The 13,716-nt window shown below is 51.0% G+C and overlaps 1 protein-coding gene across 2 annotated transcripts in view; it reads left to right on the top strand.

The window, feature by feature from the left end:
- The window catches only part of CYP11A1 (cytochrome P450 family 11 subfamily A member 1), a 290,559-nt gene that overhangs the window by 34,253 nt on the left and 242,590 nt on the right, over positions 1 to 13,716 (top strand). Inside the window, exon 1 of one of the 2 annotated variants that reach the window (XM_078685068.1) lies at positions 8,977 to 9,306. The exons of the other annotated variant lie outside the window; for it this stretch is intronic. Coding sequence (XP_078541194.1) covers positions 9,008 to 9,306 — 299 coding nt within the window. The 5' untranslated portion in view covers positions 8,977 to 9,007. Of the gene's footprint in view, positions 1 to 8,976; positions 9,307 to 13,716 lie in introns of those variants that run through there. 2 annotated transcript variants of the gene reach the window in all.

Here is a 13,716-nt window from a genome sequence, read left to right as displayed (position 1 = left end):
TTACGCAGGACAGCGAACATGTATGGCCATTCTAGGGTGTCAAACGCCATAGTGGCATCCAGGGAGACCACCACCGCGTCCTCCGTCAGTCTATGGCGCTGGCCAAGCACTCCGTGGAGGCGTCGGATATTGAGGGCCGTATTCCGGTGTGGCATAAAGCCGGACTGGTCAGGATGTACCAGCGTACTCAGTACTGGTTTGAGTCTATTGGCAAGTGCCTTTGCCAGTATTTTGGGCTCAGCGTTGAGGAGTGAAATCGGCCTATATGAGGCACAGTGCTCAACCGGTTTTCCCTCCTTCAGGATCGCCACTATAGTGGCAATTCGCTGGTCACGCGGCAGTATTCCCTCCTCTCTGCTTGTCTCAAACATGGCTTTACGGTGCTTACTGATAGTATCTGGTTTAATCTTGTACAATTCTATCGGGAGTCCGTTGGGACCCAATGCTTTCCCAGGCCGGAGTTCCGTTATCACGCGCCGTATTTCGGCCTCTGTGAGTGGGCTATCAATGGTCTCACGATCATCATCAGATAGACACTGCATTTGGATATCAGCAAGGAGGGCAATAGAGTCTTCCTCCGGGCGGTCAGATACCCTCGTGTAGACCTGTTTATAGTGTCTAGCAAACTCATCCACTATATCTCGAGGCTCTGTGAGAATCGCTCCGGATTGCGTATGAATTAATGGCACTACCTTCTTGGCTAGCTGTTTTTTATCCAACCAGGCGATGAGCTTTCCAGCTTTGTCGCCCTGATCGTACAACCTACCCAGTCTATGTCTAGCCACCGTCTGGGCCTCCAGGGAGACCAGCTCTCTGTATTCTGCCAATTTGACCTGCCACTTATGCCTAACCATCCTAGCCCCTTTTTCGAGTGCCTCAGCCTCCAGCATAGCAAGGTCCGCCTCAACTGTAGTGACCTGGCAGCGCCGTTCCCATCTTTTACCTGCGATAGCGGAAAGCGCCTCCCCTCTTACCACTGTTTTAAATGCCTCCCATACCGTGACGGGGGAGTCTACCGATCCCAAATTCTCTTCAAAGTAGTGTGAGATGGAGGTGTCAAGTTTCCCCCGCGTGTCCTCGTTTTTAAGGTGCCAGGGGTTTATCGGCGCTACACACCCCTCCCTCCTGGTGCCGAACGTTATGTGCGTGGTAACTGGTGAATGGTCCGAAATGCCCCTGGTCAAGAGTGTGGCCTCCCGTATTGTAGTGTGGTGCTGCATGACGGTGAGGATGTAGTCGAGTCGTGAGAAGGTATGATGTGGCCCTGAGAAGAAGGTGAATTGGCTATTTGTGGGATGAAGGTGACGCCAAACGTCGGTGAGTCCAAAGGCCTCAAGAAAGTCAGCTAACCATCTTTGCCCTTGGGTAAGGTCCCTGGGGGGCTGCCTATCCAGGAGTCCTGACACTACGGAATTGAAATCCCCACCCAGGACTAACTGACCTTCGGGAAGGGAGAGCAGTAATTTGCCCAAGTCTGCAAAGGCAGGAGCCTGCAGGCCCGGCGGGATGTATGTCGAAAGCAGGTTAAGCGTGAACCCCTCCCATCGTCCTGTGACCACCGTGAAGCGGCCTTGTGGGTCTGCTTTAGTACTATCAATGTGGAAGGGCAGCGAACGGCGCAATAGTATCCCCACCCCCCTGGAACCTGAGGTGAAGCCAGAGTGCGAGGCTAGAGTATAGCCCCACCTGTTGAGGGCGTGACCTGTGTTACCAAGTAGGTGAGTTTCTTGCAACATCACTATGTCCGGTTGGTGTCGTTTAATGAGTTGAAGGACTATAGTGCGCTTGAGTCTGTCCCCAAGTCCATTCACATTCCAGCTCATGATTCTCAAGCTCTTTTCCCATTGCCTAGCCATAACCATTGCTTTGTAAACCATTTCTACTTCGCACCACTGAACTATAAATGACATCATAGATAATCACTTCGTACGACCATAACAAACCCCCAACTCCCCGTCCCTCCCCGGATCCCCCCCAGTGGTCACCGCCCATCCCGGAACCCCCCCAACATGCTCTAACAGTGCAGACAGTAATATGCATATTCGAGAGTTCCCTTGATCTCCTCCCTGCCTGGACCCCAACCATCCCGCCCGCCTCTGCAAAAACAAACCCCCCCCCTCCCTGCCCCCTGCTCCGTGGGTTTCAAACTACCCACCACCCCAATTAGCAGAGCGCCTGTCGCCCAACCCTACCCCGGTAAAAACCGAGGAACTTCTAACTCGGGGTACACGTGGCCAGCTCCGTCCCGGCCGCCCCCCGGCAGTGTCCCAGGTCCTTCAGTCCCTCAGGCCTTGGGTGTGCAAGCACAAAAAGGAAGTCCGGCCCTAGATCCCCGGGCAAGCCCCATTCCGCCCCTTCGGAGCGCCCAGGCTTACAAATAAGCACACTTTATACATTACTGTCCGGCTTCTTCCAAGTCCTGTGTGCATCGTTTCATCGCGCTGTGTTTTCTCCGGGTGAGTCCCAACGGGGACTGTTAAATCTCGAGCGCCAGGATCGTTGACTTTGCCCCCCCGCCTCAGCTCCTCCCGTCGCCGATCCCGGAGATGGCTGTCCATTGTCTCTCCACTGTCCGCCATTTTGGAGAGGGCGGGCCACAGCCAACTTTGCGTCAATCCAGTCCTGTACTGCTGCTGGCGAGGTAAAGAAATGGGACCGGCCATCGTGCAGAACTTTTAATTTTGCGGGAAAGAACATCATGTACCGAACTCCATGGTCTCGGAGCGCCGCCTTGACCCCCTGGAAGGACCGCCGTTCTTGTTGCACTTGCAGCGTGAAGTCAGGGAAAAACCGCACCGTGGACCCCTCGTATTGTAGATCACCGTGTTGCCTGGCAGCCTGTAGTATCGCATCTCGGTCACGGTAGTTAAGGATTTTGGCGATAATTGTTCGCGGTGGGGCTCCAGGCTTAGGCTTGGGAATCGGAGCCCGGTGGGCTCTCTCTATAGTGAAAATCTTGGAAAGTCTCTTAGGCTTAAGGTGATGGAGTATCAGGTCCTCGAGGAAAAGCTCCATACTGTCACCCTCCAGGTCTTCCTCCATGCCCACCACGCGTACGTTGCTCCTTCGAGCCCTGCCTTCCTGATCATCGAGCCGCAGTGCCATCTGTCGGTGCTGGTGGACCAGCTCGTCGACCCTGCTTGTGAGCTTCTTCTCCGAGTCCTGGAGGGCCTTAATGTCCACCTCATTGGCTTTCGAGCGGTCCGCGGTCTTCCCCAAGTCGGTACGGAGCAGATTCACCTCGATGGTGATCTTGTCCATCTTTGTTTCTAGGTTAGTGCCAAGTGTCTGGATCGCGGCCATGATGGACGTTAGAGAGGGTTCCGCCTTCCCCCCGACATCCTTCGTCTCTCCCCCAGGCTGTGTCTGGTTCTTAGGCACAGTATATTGGTCCAGTTTATTCGTTTGGGACACCGCACCCCCTTTAGGCTTCATGCTTGACCTGGTGCCTCTGGGGTCCGATGGTACGTCGCCCACCCTTTTCCTGACTGCCGCCAGGTCTGGTCCACACCCCGCTCCAGCCGATCTCAGGCAATGACAGAGACTCTGATTCACAGCAGCCGCCGTCCAGGCGCTATAGTAGTGCGGGGCCCACTTCCAGGGGTGTGTCAGGGAGTGCACGTCGCGATCAGATGCCTCCCAGGTCCGTCATTGCCTCCAGCCGGTCCTCCTGCCGTCAATGTCCCCCGGGGCCAGCCTCCTCCACAGCCGTGGGACGTGTGCGGCTCACAGGGCCACCTGTATGCAGCAGTGAAGGGCAGCTAGTCTGTGGAAGGCTGGGAGCAGCACAGGCCGGGCAATCTCCCCCCAGCCCCGGCGGTAGACACGCTGTGCGCGGCAGTCCCTCTTACCGCTTGGGTAGACGAGCAGCAGAGGACCCGGGTCTCCCGTGTTCAAAAAGCCTCGCTGGGCACCCCGCCACACGTCTCTGGCGTTCCGGCGTTTTCGCGCCGATGCTGAGGCCACGCCCCCCGCCTTCGCGCCTCACAGCCGCGGGCCGCGGCAGGCCGCAGTCCGGGACCTCGAGTGGCCGACTCGGCCGTATGCGGGCTCCAGGGGTGGAACGTCTGGTCGCCGCTATCAGTCGCGGTCGGATTCCGGGGCCTCCGAGGGTCCGTTCAGCCTGGAGATCTCACCGAGGAGTCACCGCACCTGAGGGAGCTGGGGGCCGCCTTCGGAAAGCCTCCCAGCCAGGATTTAGTGCGGATTTTCAAGGGGACACTGACGGTCCCGGCGGAGCTAGGGATTCAGGCGGCCATTTCCATCGGCGCCTGGCCACGCCCCCCCCATGCTTTCTTTTCTAGGGAACATGACATCACATTAACAATTGTAATTTTGCTTTTGATACTGTATGCTGGATACAAATCCAATACAAGCTGAAACTGCGTTTCAGATAAATAAATTCAAGGCTCCATGAAAACGATCTACGGAAGAAACATATTTTTATTGATGCCTTGAACAAAAGGTGTAATGCACGCATTTTACGCAATGCAGAGCAAAACGGCCAACAAACATTGATGAGATTAAAGGAAGGGCAGGACACGTTACATGCAAATGTGTTTATTGGCCTGGCCCAAAATGAATGTGTGCTTTTAATGTGAGGGAGAGGGATAAGGGTATTAGATGTGGCTTGATTTTGGTGTGCTACTACAGGATGGGTTTTGAGGCTTTTAATGGAATGGTACGACACATCGTTTTTTTGTTGCTCACATGGGTGTAATTTCTGATATTTATGTGTTTCCCTCATCTTCATTGCTTGATTTTTGCTCAAGAGAAAGTGTCACTCATAATAACACTGACATTATGAAAATGTCACACATAAGCAATCTGAAACCTTGGCAGCTATGAGATTGTGGGCTTTTGTTTAAGCATTCATGGTAATCACAGCCCCTTCACGAGCTGTGATTAACATGAATACTTAAACAAAAGCCCACAATCTCTCTTGCAACCGCGCTTTACAAACAAAACAGTAGAGCAAGTTTAAAAACACTGCATGCACTTCCAGAAAGTGCACACTGTATTTTTAACTTGCTCCACTCTTTGGTTTGTAAAGCGCGGTGCGGGGAAGGTTGTGGGTTTTTGTTTAAGTATTCATGTTAATCACATCTCGTGAAGGGGCTGTGATTAACATGAATACTTAAACATAAGCCCACAATCTGCCCCGCAAGTGGCAACAGCGGCAAGCTGCCAAACCCCCCTTACCTGCACTCCCTAGTCCCGACTATCCTCCGGCACATCACCGCATCCAGGAAGTGACTGATTTTCGCGCTGCTTGCTATCGCGACTATCTCCCAGGATGTCCTGTGTGAGTGCGCGCTGCACATACGGCACTGCACATCATGTTAAGAGAAGTGTGCACTTTAATGGGAACAGTGGTGGTGAGCCAATCAAACAACTTTCCCAGTTAAAACTCAGTACAGGGTCCAACAAGGTAACTATGATGGACCAAACAGTTAACCATTATAATGACTGTGCCAACTGTGGCCGTTTTGCATTCGCCATGACGGGCATGGTTACTGATGCTCAAAGAGGACGTATTATCTTTGTGATAGATGTCGGGATAGGGCCAGGTAGGACCCAGGCCATTTACATTAGCATAGAACACACTGCATGGTGGGAGTTGCTTCAGGAGCTAATGATCACAATATTTGGGGTTCACTCATATTATGGTTAGTAATACCTGATTTAGTAATACCAAATATTTGTTCACTAGTTGCGGGGTAATGGAGTTGAACAGAATTACACTATTTTAGGAGTCCGAATGCATGTTAGTGTCCTCTGAAGACAATGCAGATATTATTTCTTCTCGAGGGTACTTCCACATCATCCACTCTTTCTTGCAGGGTGAATATCTGTTGTTTCAGTTGGGTGATTTAGTCTGTGTGTTCTTTGTGCTGTGGGGCGAGTTCTGTTATATGCATCTTGTTATTTTTTACAGTATCTGCTAGATTACTGAGGTCCGCCTTTAGCAGTAGAAAGTCTGTGGTCAGCACCCCTATTTGTTGTAGTATGAGGTCTAACTTATCCGGTGTTGCAACCAAGTTTGTCGGCGGCATAAAATCCACTGTGAGTGGTGGGGCTGAGTTTTCTGGTTCACCCTGCTGTGCACTGTCCATTGGTATTGGTTCTTTTGCTTTCCCTTTTGTGTGTACCATATTGTGCCGTGTAGCGGCTGGTTCAGTGCCTGGTGATCCCAGCCACCGCCGGGGAACTTGGCCGACAGTCTCTAGCCCTTGTTAGAGGCCACTTAAGGAGAGTGTATTCCCAGAAGGGATCCTGGCCTCCTACCGATACCTTCTTGCAGGAAGATACCATGAGGGGGTCCCTTGTGGGGTTACCAATGACATCTCCACTGGCTTTTGTTCCTGTGCTCCTGTGGAAAGATGCTCTTTGACGGTTATTACAGACCTGACCCAGGTCTGGCCCCACGCCTGCAATTATCTCTTGCACCAGTGCCTGTTATGTTTCAGTTCGGGGGAGAGGGTCCGGGGTCTCTGCCGCTCGCAGTGTTTTGACTCAGGCCTTGCAGATTTGCCATGTTTGTAGAGGGTTCAGCAACAGACCCCCCCACCCACAATTAGGCTCTGTAGATCACTTCGCTCCTCCAATGCTGGGTTTCCAGCCGACGGGCCCGCCAGCCATGCAGAAGAGCCATCCGCTATTCGTCAAGGCCGGGATGGAGATTTGCATGAAAGCTGCCTCTGCCTCCGCCGCCGCAGATTTGTGTGTGTTAGAGTCTCTGGTTAATACTCTTTGAGTGCAAGGTCTCCTCACCGCCTCCCCCCGCCAGCACCCAGCTCTAAGCAGACCACACTCCCCCATCTAATCCGCCTGGCAGCCGGTTGTTACCAGGGGGGGGAACCCAGCATGTGTTTTTGCATTGTTGTCAGGGGCCCTTGGGGCTGATCAAGGAGCTTCAGCCGGGGAGAGGGAGAGATTTATTGCTACTGGTTTACACGGTCCAGGCAAGAAGGTGAGCGTTAGCCAGTTATAGGCCCTCTGCTGCCCATCACCCGCACACCGGGCCAGAAGCAGGCCCTGCTCTTCCGTCCACACAGGCTCCACCTGCAGGGGAGGGGACGTGGCAGCCCATTACATCACATCCTCCACGATCGGCAGTTGACCACACCCACTAGCCTCCAGCATCTCTTGCTACCAATATCTTTGTCCTCACCATATCCTCTGCACCATGGCCCTGCATCATTAGTGAGCTGCTGAAGGTCCACTTGTGGTTCCTGTGCCTCCGGCCTGTGGATTCCCTTAAGGGTCTTCTTTGGCTCCAGTGGGCTTCCCTATCTGCTCAGGGCCTACTCTGACTTACCTGCTCATGCTGAGTCCCGTGGAACTTGCTGGTCCGAACACTGCATCTTTTTCATCTGCCACGTTTGTTGCCGCAGCCAAGGCTTGTTGGTGCTCCTACTGGACACCAACCCCTGTCTCTGGATATCCGACGTGGCACAGCTCATTTCCGACATTAGAGGGCATTAGTCTTTCGTGCCTCCTGGTCACTCCTGAGTAGCAAAGACTCCATCACCTCTGGTAACAGGTACTTGTCTTTCTAAATCCACCCTTGGGTACCACCGGACTTTTTCACCTTCTTCGCCAGCTGCATATTTACTGAAGTCCTCCATTGTGGTCTACAGCGGTTTCCGACGTCACTCCACACATATGCACCTTGCTTTCCTGGTGTAGGTATCCTGGTTCCCGGGGTATCCACGGGTGGGGTGACTCTTCCACCTTCCATCTTCCTCAGGGTTTCTTCAGTGTCCTCTGGGAAGGGTCCTTCTTGAAAACTGCAACCGCGACTTCCCCATTGACTTGTATTGAGCATGCGGTCATATTCCCACTCTGCACACGGCCTCCGTAGGGTTCCTGAGTACTTACATTGGTTGATTCCTTGGGTCACCGGCTCTTCTGAGTCTTCTGGGTCCAGTCTCGAAATTAGGTCGTGGTTCGCCATCCACATTATTAGTATATGGTTTGGTCTCCCATTGGGGACCACTATGTATTTGTGCTACTTAAGTGTTCTATTGCTGACGTTTTGTGTGCATTGTGATTATATCTCCCCTGGGAGGTGATATTGCAATGTGTTAGTGAGTGTTTATAATAAATACATATTTTTACAACTACACTGTGTGGTTCTTTTTCTCTTAACCTTCATCATAAGATAAAATATTGGTAAAAGAAGCTGCTTTACACTCCTTCGGGACTAAGCCTGAAGGCTGCTCTCCACAGCTACCACTTAGAGAGCTTTCTATGGTTGTCTAAGATCACTAAAATAACCATAACGGTTGTCTGTATTAGTGCAGGGTGCTATACTTAAGTAATATACTAAGGCATCCTCCTGCCGTCTTGGCGTCACATATTTTTGCTTTGGGAAAAAAAATAGTCAGCTTTAGATAGACTGACCACCTTTGGCCTTTTAACAGGACCTTTTTACAGGTCTTTAGTTGCAAAGAGGTGTTGCAGGGCACCGCTGTTATTTTTATGCAAATCATAAAGTGTTTCTCAACAGCAGGTTTCGACTCTGCTGTGATTTTATTCTTGTACCCCTGAAACTTTAAATATCCTAAGGTACTGCTTGTTATCTATGAAAATAAATAACTGAGCACAGCTTGCAAAACATTCAAAAGAAAAAGACTGCAAGCTTGATTAAGCGCGCATTTAAAAAAACATTGGCAGGACCGGCAGAATACTAGCTGACCTTCCGACACAGCCCCCAGCCCAGCCAGCTCCACTCATGGAAGCTGCTGGACGGGCAATGGCCCTCTTAGCTCAGTGCTCGCCTGGGTGCATTCATCGGGCCCATCCATCTCTTCCCTCGGGACTTTTGGGAGTCGGTGTGCTGTCCAAATGGTGACAACTGGTTTTCTAGCAGTACTTCTACTCAGGGCACGCCTGTACCTGCCGGGGTAGCGCTGAGGTGCGCCACTCCGTGAGTGGGCGGGGTACAGGAGAGTCGTCCGAGCAGTGGAATAGGGCAGAGCTCCGAAGACAGGCGAAGTGAATGGGGTACCAAATGTTGCACAGCACCGGCGCGAGGATGCTAGCCAGGGCTGCCTCCCGCTGGCCAACCTGGGGCGTGCCCTGCTGCACCTCGGCGGTCTCCCGCCGCCACGTCCATGCCCTGACCACCGAGCCGGGGTCCGAGTCCGTCCAGGGAAAACTGCCACGGCCCTTCCATGAGATGCCGGGCGAGTGGAAGAACGGCTGGGTGAACCTCTACCGCTTCTGGAAGGAGGACGGCTTCCATAACATCCATGGCCTCATGGAGAAGAACTTCCAGACCTTCGGGCCCATCTACAGGTGAGAGGGCTTGAGTAGCCTAACGCATAAGGATAGGGCCGCCCCAGTGCTGAAATTTGAAAAAAGTTATTCCGGGAACCTATAAACGAGTGGCAGAGTAAAGGGGGTACAGACACGAGGGGCGGATCTTGAAAAGCAGAGTCTGTCACTCAACCTACATAGATATTAGAAAAAACGGCTGCAAAGAAATTGGCAAAAAAGACAAATTTGACAGAATTGTGTTCTACTTTACTTAAGCGGTCACAAGGAAGCAGTGTATTAAAATATTTGTTAGGATTAAAACACCTGCTGCATAGATCTTTGAGTGGACAGCAATTCTGAGAGGATTATAATATGGTAAACATAACTGGTGGTTTCATGCAGTTCTAAGAGGGGTCTGTGTTTGGTCCAATCACAGCTTTAACTCATAGGGTAGCATAGAGGGTTAATGTTTCTGCTGTAAAGCACATTTTTTAACATGCAGGTCACAGATTTGCATTTTATGTCGATAAGTGGGCTACTGCTTTTGACACTGCTCATTATGTTACTTCCAGTTCATAAATTGCAGTGCCTTCTGATACATCACAGTGTACTATTTATCAAAATCAAGGAGCTGCATTCAATATGTAAGTCATAGGTTTAGATCCTTTTTGTTTGTTTTTTGCAATCTGTTGTTATTCTAAGATTGAGAACAAGAGTTCCTCTGGGAATTAATAAAGTCTTGTTAGTACAGACAGCCCCAATCACTGTGGTACATTATATATCCTGACTTTGCTTTTTTCCTGACTGCTCTCTCTTAACATATAATGGCAACAAGTGAGGACAATATATGATTCCTACACCTTGTAAACTTCCTTGTGTTTTGGAAAATTTCCTGCACATTGATTTACACACTTGTATGATTTATCTATCTCTAAGTGTGATGTAAAGTGGCATGGCTCTTTAAACTGAGATGAGAAGTGCTATAAAATAGCAAAATAAAACAAGGTATTTAGTAGGTGCCATTTAAATCATTATTTTTGTAATTACTCATACACACAGTTACATTTGTATTCTAACCGTCCATGCACAACTCTTACTGATTGATGTAGGAGGGTTAAACAAAGTCAAAAACCTACCTCCACATCATAGTTTCTCTAAAGTTCTTGAGTAGTGATGCTCTGTGTGCCTTTGTTTCCTTCCATTGCATTGGCATGTAGATGGCTCCGAGACAAGATGATACTTGAACGAAATAAGGGCTGATGGCCCTTTAAATCGGGCCTTTGATTTTGGCTTGGTGAAAGTAAAAATGAAAAGCCACCTTGCTTGTGGGCCCGTCCGAGCTGTCCAATAGGCAAGACCTCCGGAGTCTGCCGAAGCCAGGTGATTCACGATCCCAAAGCCCGCAGGGCTTTTAGTGGGCCGGGTCTCGCCGGTGCTGAGCACCGGTAGTTTTACAAAGAGGGCCTCGAAACGGGTCTTGATCGGGCTCTGTTTTATGCCCTAGCACAGGTGGTCCGTTTTTTTCCAGTGTGAATAGTGAGAGTCCATTGTGTGAGTGGCAGTGACTGCAAGCACATCGATGTGCGCGTGCTCACACACTGCTCAAAGCAACTAACAACAACCATTGACAAAGCCAATAGTTCTGACTTCTTGTAGGTATAATGTTACTGGCATTATGTATCTGGATGCAATGACAGAAACAGCAAAATACAAGTCGGGTGACACACTATGCTAAGCACAGATTTTTATTTTACGTGTTTTGACGACACGCCCTTAATTACATTAGCCACAACCCCTTTGAGAGCACCACCAGTTTTTTTTTCTCCACTTAAAGCCCTGCCCAAGGGGATACCAAATATTACACAACACAGGCATGCATGTTCCACCTCGGATGGCTTTCGTTGGAGTGAAAACTACGGAAAGTTAGTTAAACTTCAGAAAAAACTCCAATGCATCCAGAACGCCTCCGCACGACTCATCCTGGACATCCCCCGACACAGCCACATCTCCGGACACCTGAGGGACCTGCACTGGCTCCCCGTCAGCAAGAGGATCACGTTCAGACTCCTCACCCACGCACACAAGGCCCTCCACGACCTGGGACCCAGGTACCTCAACAACCGCCTGACCTTCTACACTCCCACCCGCCAGCTACGCTCCGCCAGCCACGCCCTCGCCGCAGTTCCACGCATCCGCAGAGCCACCACCGGAGGAAGATCCTTCTCCTACCTGGCGGCCAAGACATGGAACTCACTCCCCATCCACCTCCGGCTGACCCAGGACCACCTCTCCTTCAGGAAGCAACTCAAGACCTGGCTCTTCAAGCAGTAGCAGACCCCCCCCACCCCAGCACCTTGAGACCCTTCCGGGTGAGTAGCGCGCTATACAAATGCTATGATTGATTGATTGATTGATTAACTCCTAGTGCGCAGAAACAGTTCGCACTGGTGAGATCAAATTCAATCCAGGAAATTTGCAAGATACATGACACGTGAGCTGAGTACATTGTAAAACAAAAAATACAGCCCTCTAAAATACATATGCCAAATCAGCAGGTGGCGTGTTGTACATTTTCAAAGTGCGGGGCAAAAAGCAGTGAGCTGGATATACAGTGTGAGCGAGGTTGAATCAGACATGGTTTGGGGGTGCATGGGTTTATCCCTTCCAAAATAAATTGAGAAACAACAGGTAAAAATGATGCTTTTTCAGTATATCTTTCAAGAAAGCTTGCTAGCATTTTTAAAAATTGCAAATAGGTTTACAATCAAGACTTGCCACACTCCCTGCACTCACTCAGACACATTACGCACCCTACACTCCAGATACTTCACCCTGCTCACTCTACAGTCAGACTCACATTGCTCATCCATCACCCAGACACCCATCACCCATCACCCATCACCCATCACCCAGACAGTAAAACCCTTTGCCGTGCACTCATTCAGCATCCCAACTAACCAGTGGCGGCTCACAGAGGGAGTGATGTGGGGCGGTGGAGGGCATGGTGGGGGGGGGAGGGGGTTAGTGGAGTCGGACATCCAAGGGCAAGGAGTGACCTCGCTGCATCGCCAACTCGGCAATGCAGAAAGCGCAAGGTAAATCGTTTTATTGATTTATTTACTTTAGTCCTTGCCTTTGTATATCTGACTCCATTACCCCCCCACCCTGGCCCTCCCCTGCCCAGCCTCACCGCCCGCAGCACTCCCTCTGCAAGCCGCCACTGCCACTCACACAATGGACTCTCACTACTCACACTGAACTCATTCAAGTATACCGCTCACCCTGCACTCATACAGGCATACAACTCACCCTGAACTCATTCAGGTATACCACTCACCCTGCACTCATATGGGCATACCACTCATCCTGCACTCATACGGGCCTACCGCTCACCCTGCACTCATACAGGCCTACCGCTCACTCTGCACTCATACAGGCATACCGCTCACCCTGCACTCATACAGGCATACCGCTCACCCTGCACTTATACGGACATACCACTCATCCTGCACTTATACGGGCATACTGCTCACCCTGCACTCATACAGGCATACCACTCATCCTGCACTCATACGGGCATACTGCTCACCCTGCACACATACAGGCATGCCGCTCACCCTGCACTCATACAGGCATGCCGCTCACCTTGAACTCATACTGGCATACCACTCATCCTGCACTCATACAGGCATACCGCTCACCCTGCACTCATACAGGCATGCCGCTTACCCTGCACTCATACAGGCATGCCGCTAACCCTGAACTCATACTGGCATACCGCTCACCCTGCACTCATACAGGCATACCGCTCACCCTGCACTCATACAGGCATAACGCTCACCCTGCACTCATACAGGCATACTCCTCACCCTGCACTCATACAGGCATACTGCTCACCCTGAACTCATACAGGCATACCGTTCATCCTACACTCATATGGGCATACCACTCACCCTGCACTCATACAGGCATACCGCTCACCCTGCACTCATACAGGCATGCCGCTCACCCTGCACTCATACAGGCATGCCGCTCACCCTGCACTCATACAGTCATACCGCTAACCCTGCACTCATACAGGCATACTGCTTACCCTGCACTCATACAGGCATACTGCTCACCCTGCACTCATACAGGCATACTGCTCACCCTGAACTCTTACAGGCATACAGCTCACCCTGCACTCATACAGGCATACCGCTCACCCTGCACTCATACAGGCATACCGCTCACCCTGCACTCATATGTGAATACTACTCACCCTGCACTCATACAGGCATACAGCTCACCCTGCACTCAGACTGGCATACTGCTTACCCTGAGGGTTCTGCATAGGGTTTTAGTATTCAGAAATATTGGCGCACTACAAGTAACGAGGAGTATAGGAAGTAATATACAAATATGGAACGGTGCTGCTAGGTATGGGGAAACCACAGAAACCGCTGAAAA

The sequence above is a fragment of the Lissotriton helveticus genome, chromosome 3_2 (assembly GCF_964261635.1).
Source record: "Lissotriton helveticus chromosome 3_2, aLisHel1.1, whole genome shotgun sequence".
NCBI classification, from domain to species: Eukaryota; Metazoa; Chordata; class Amphibia; order Caudata; family Salamandridae; genus Lissotriton; species Lissotriton helveticus.
The sequence above is the reverse complement of the archived record's forward strand: the minus strand, read 5'-3'. Positions and strand labels throughout refer to the sequence as shown.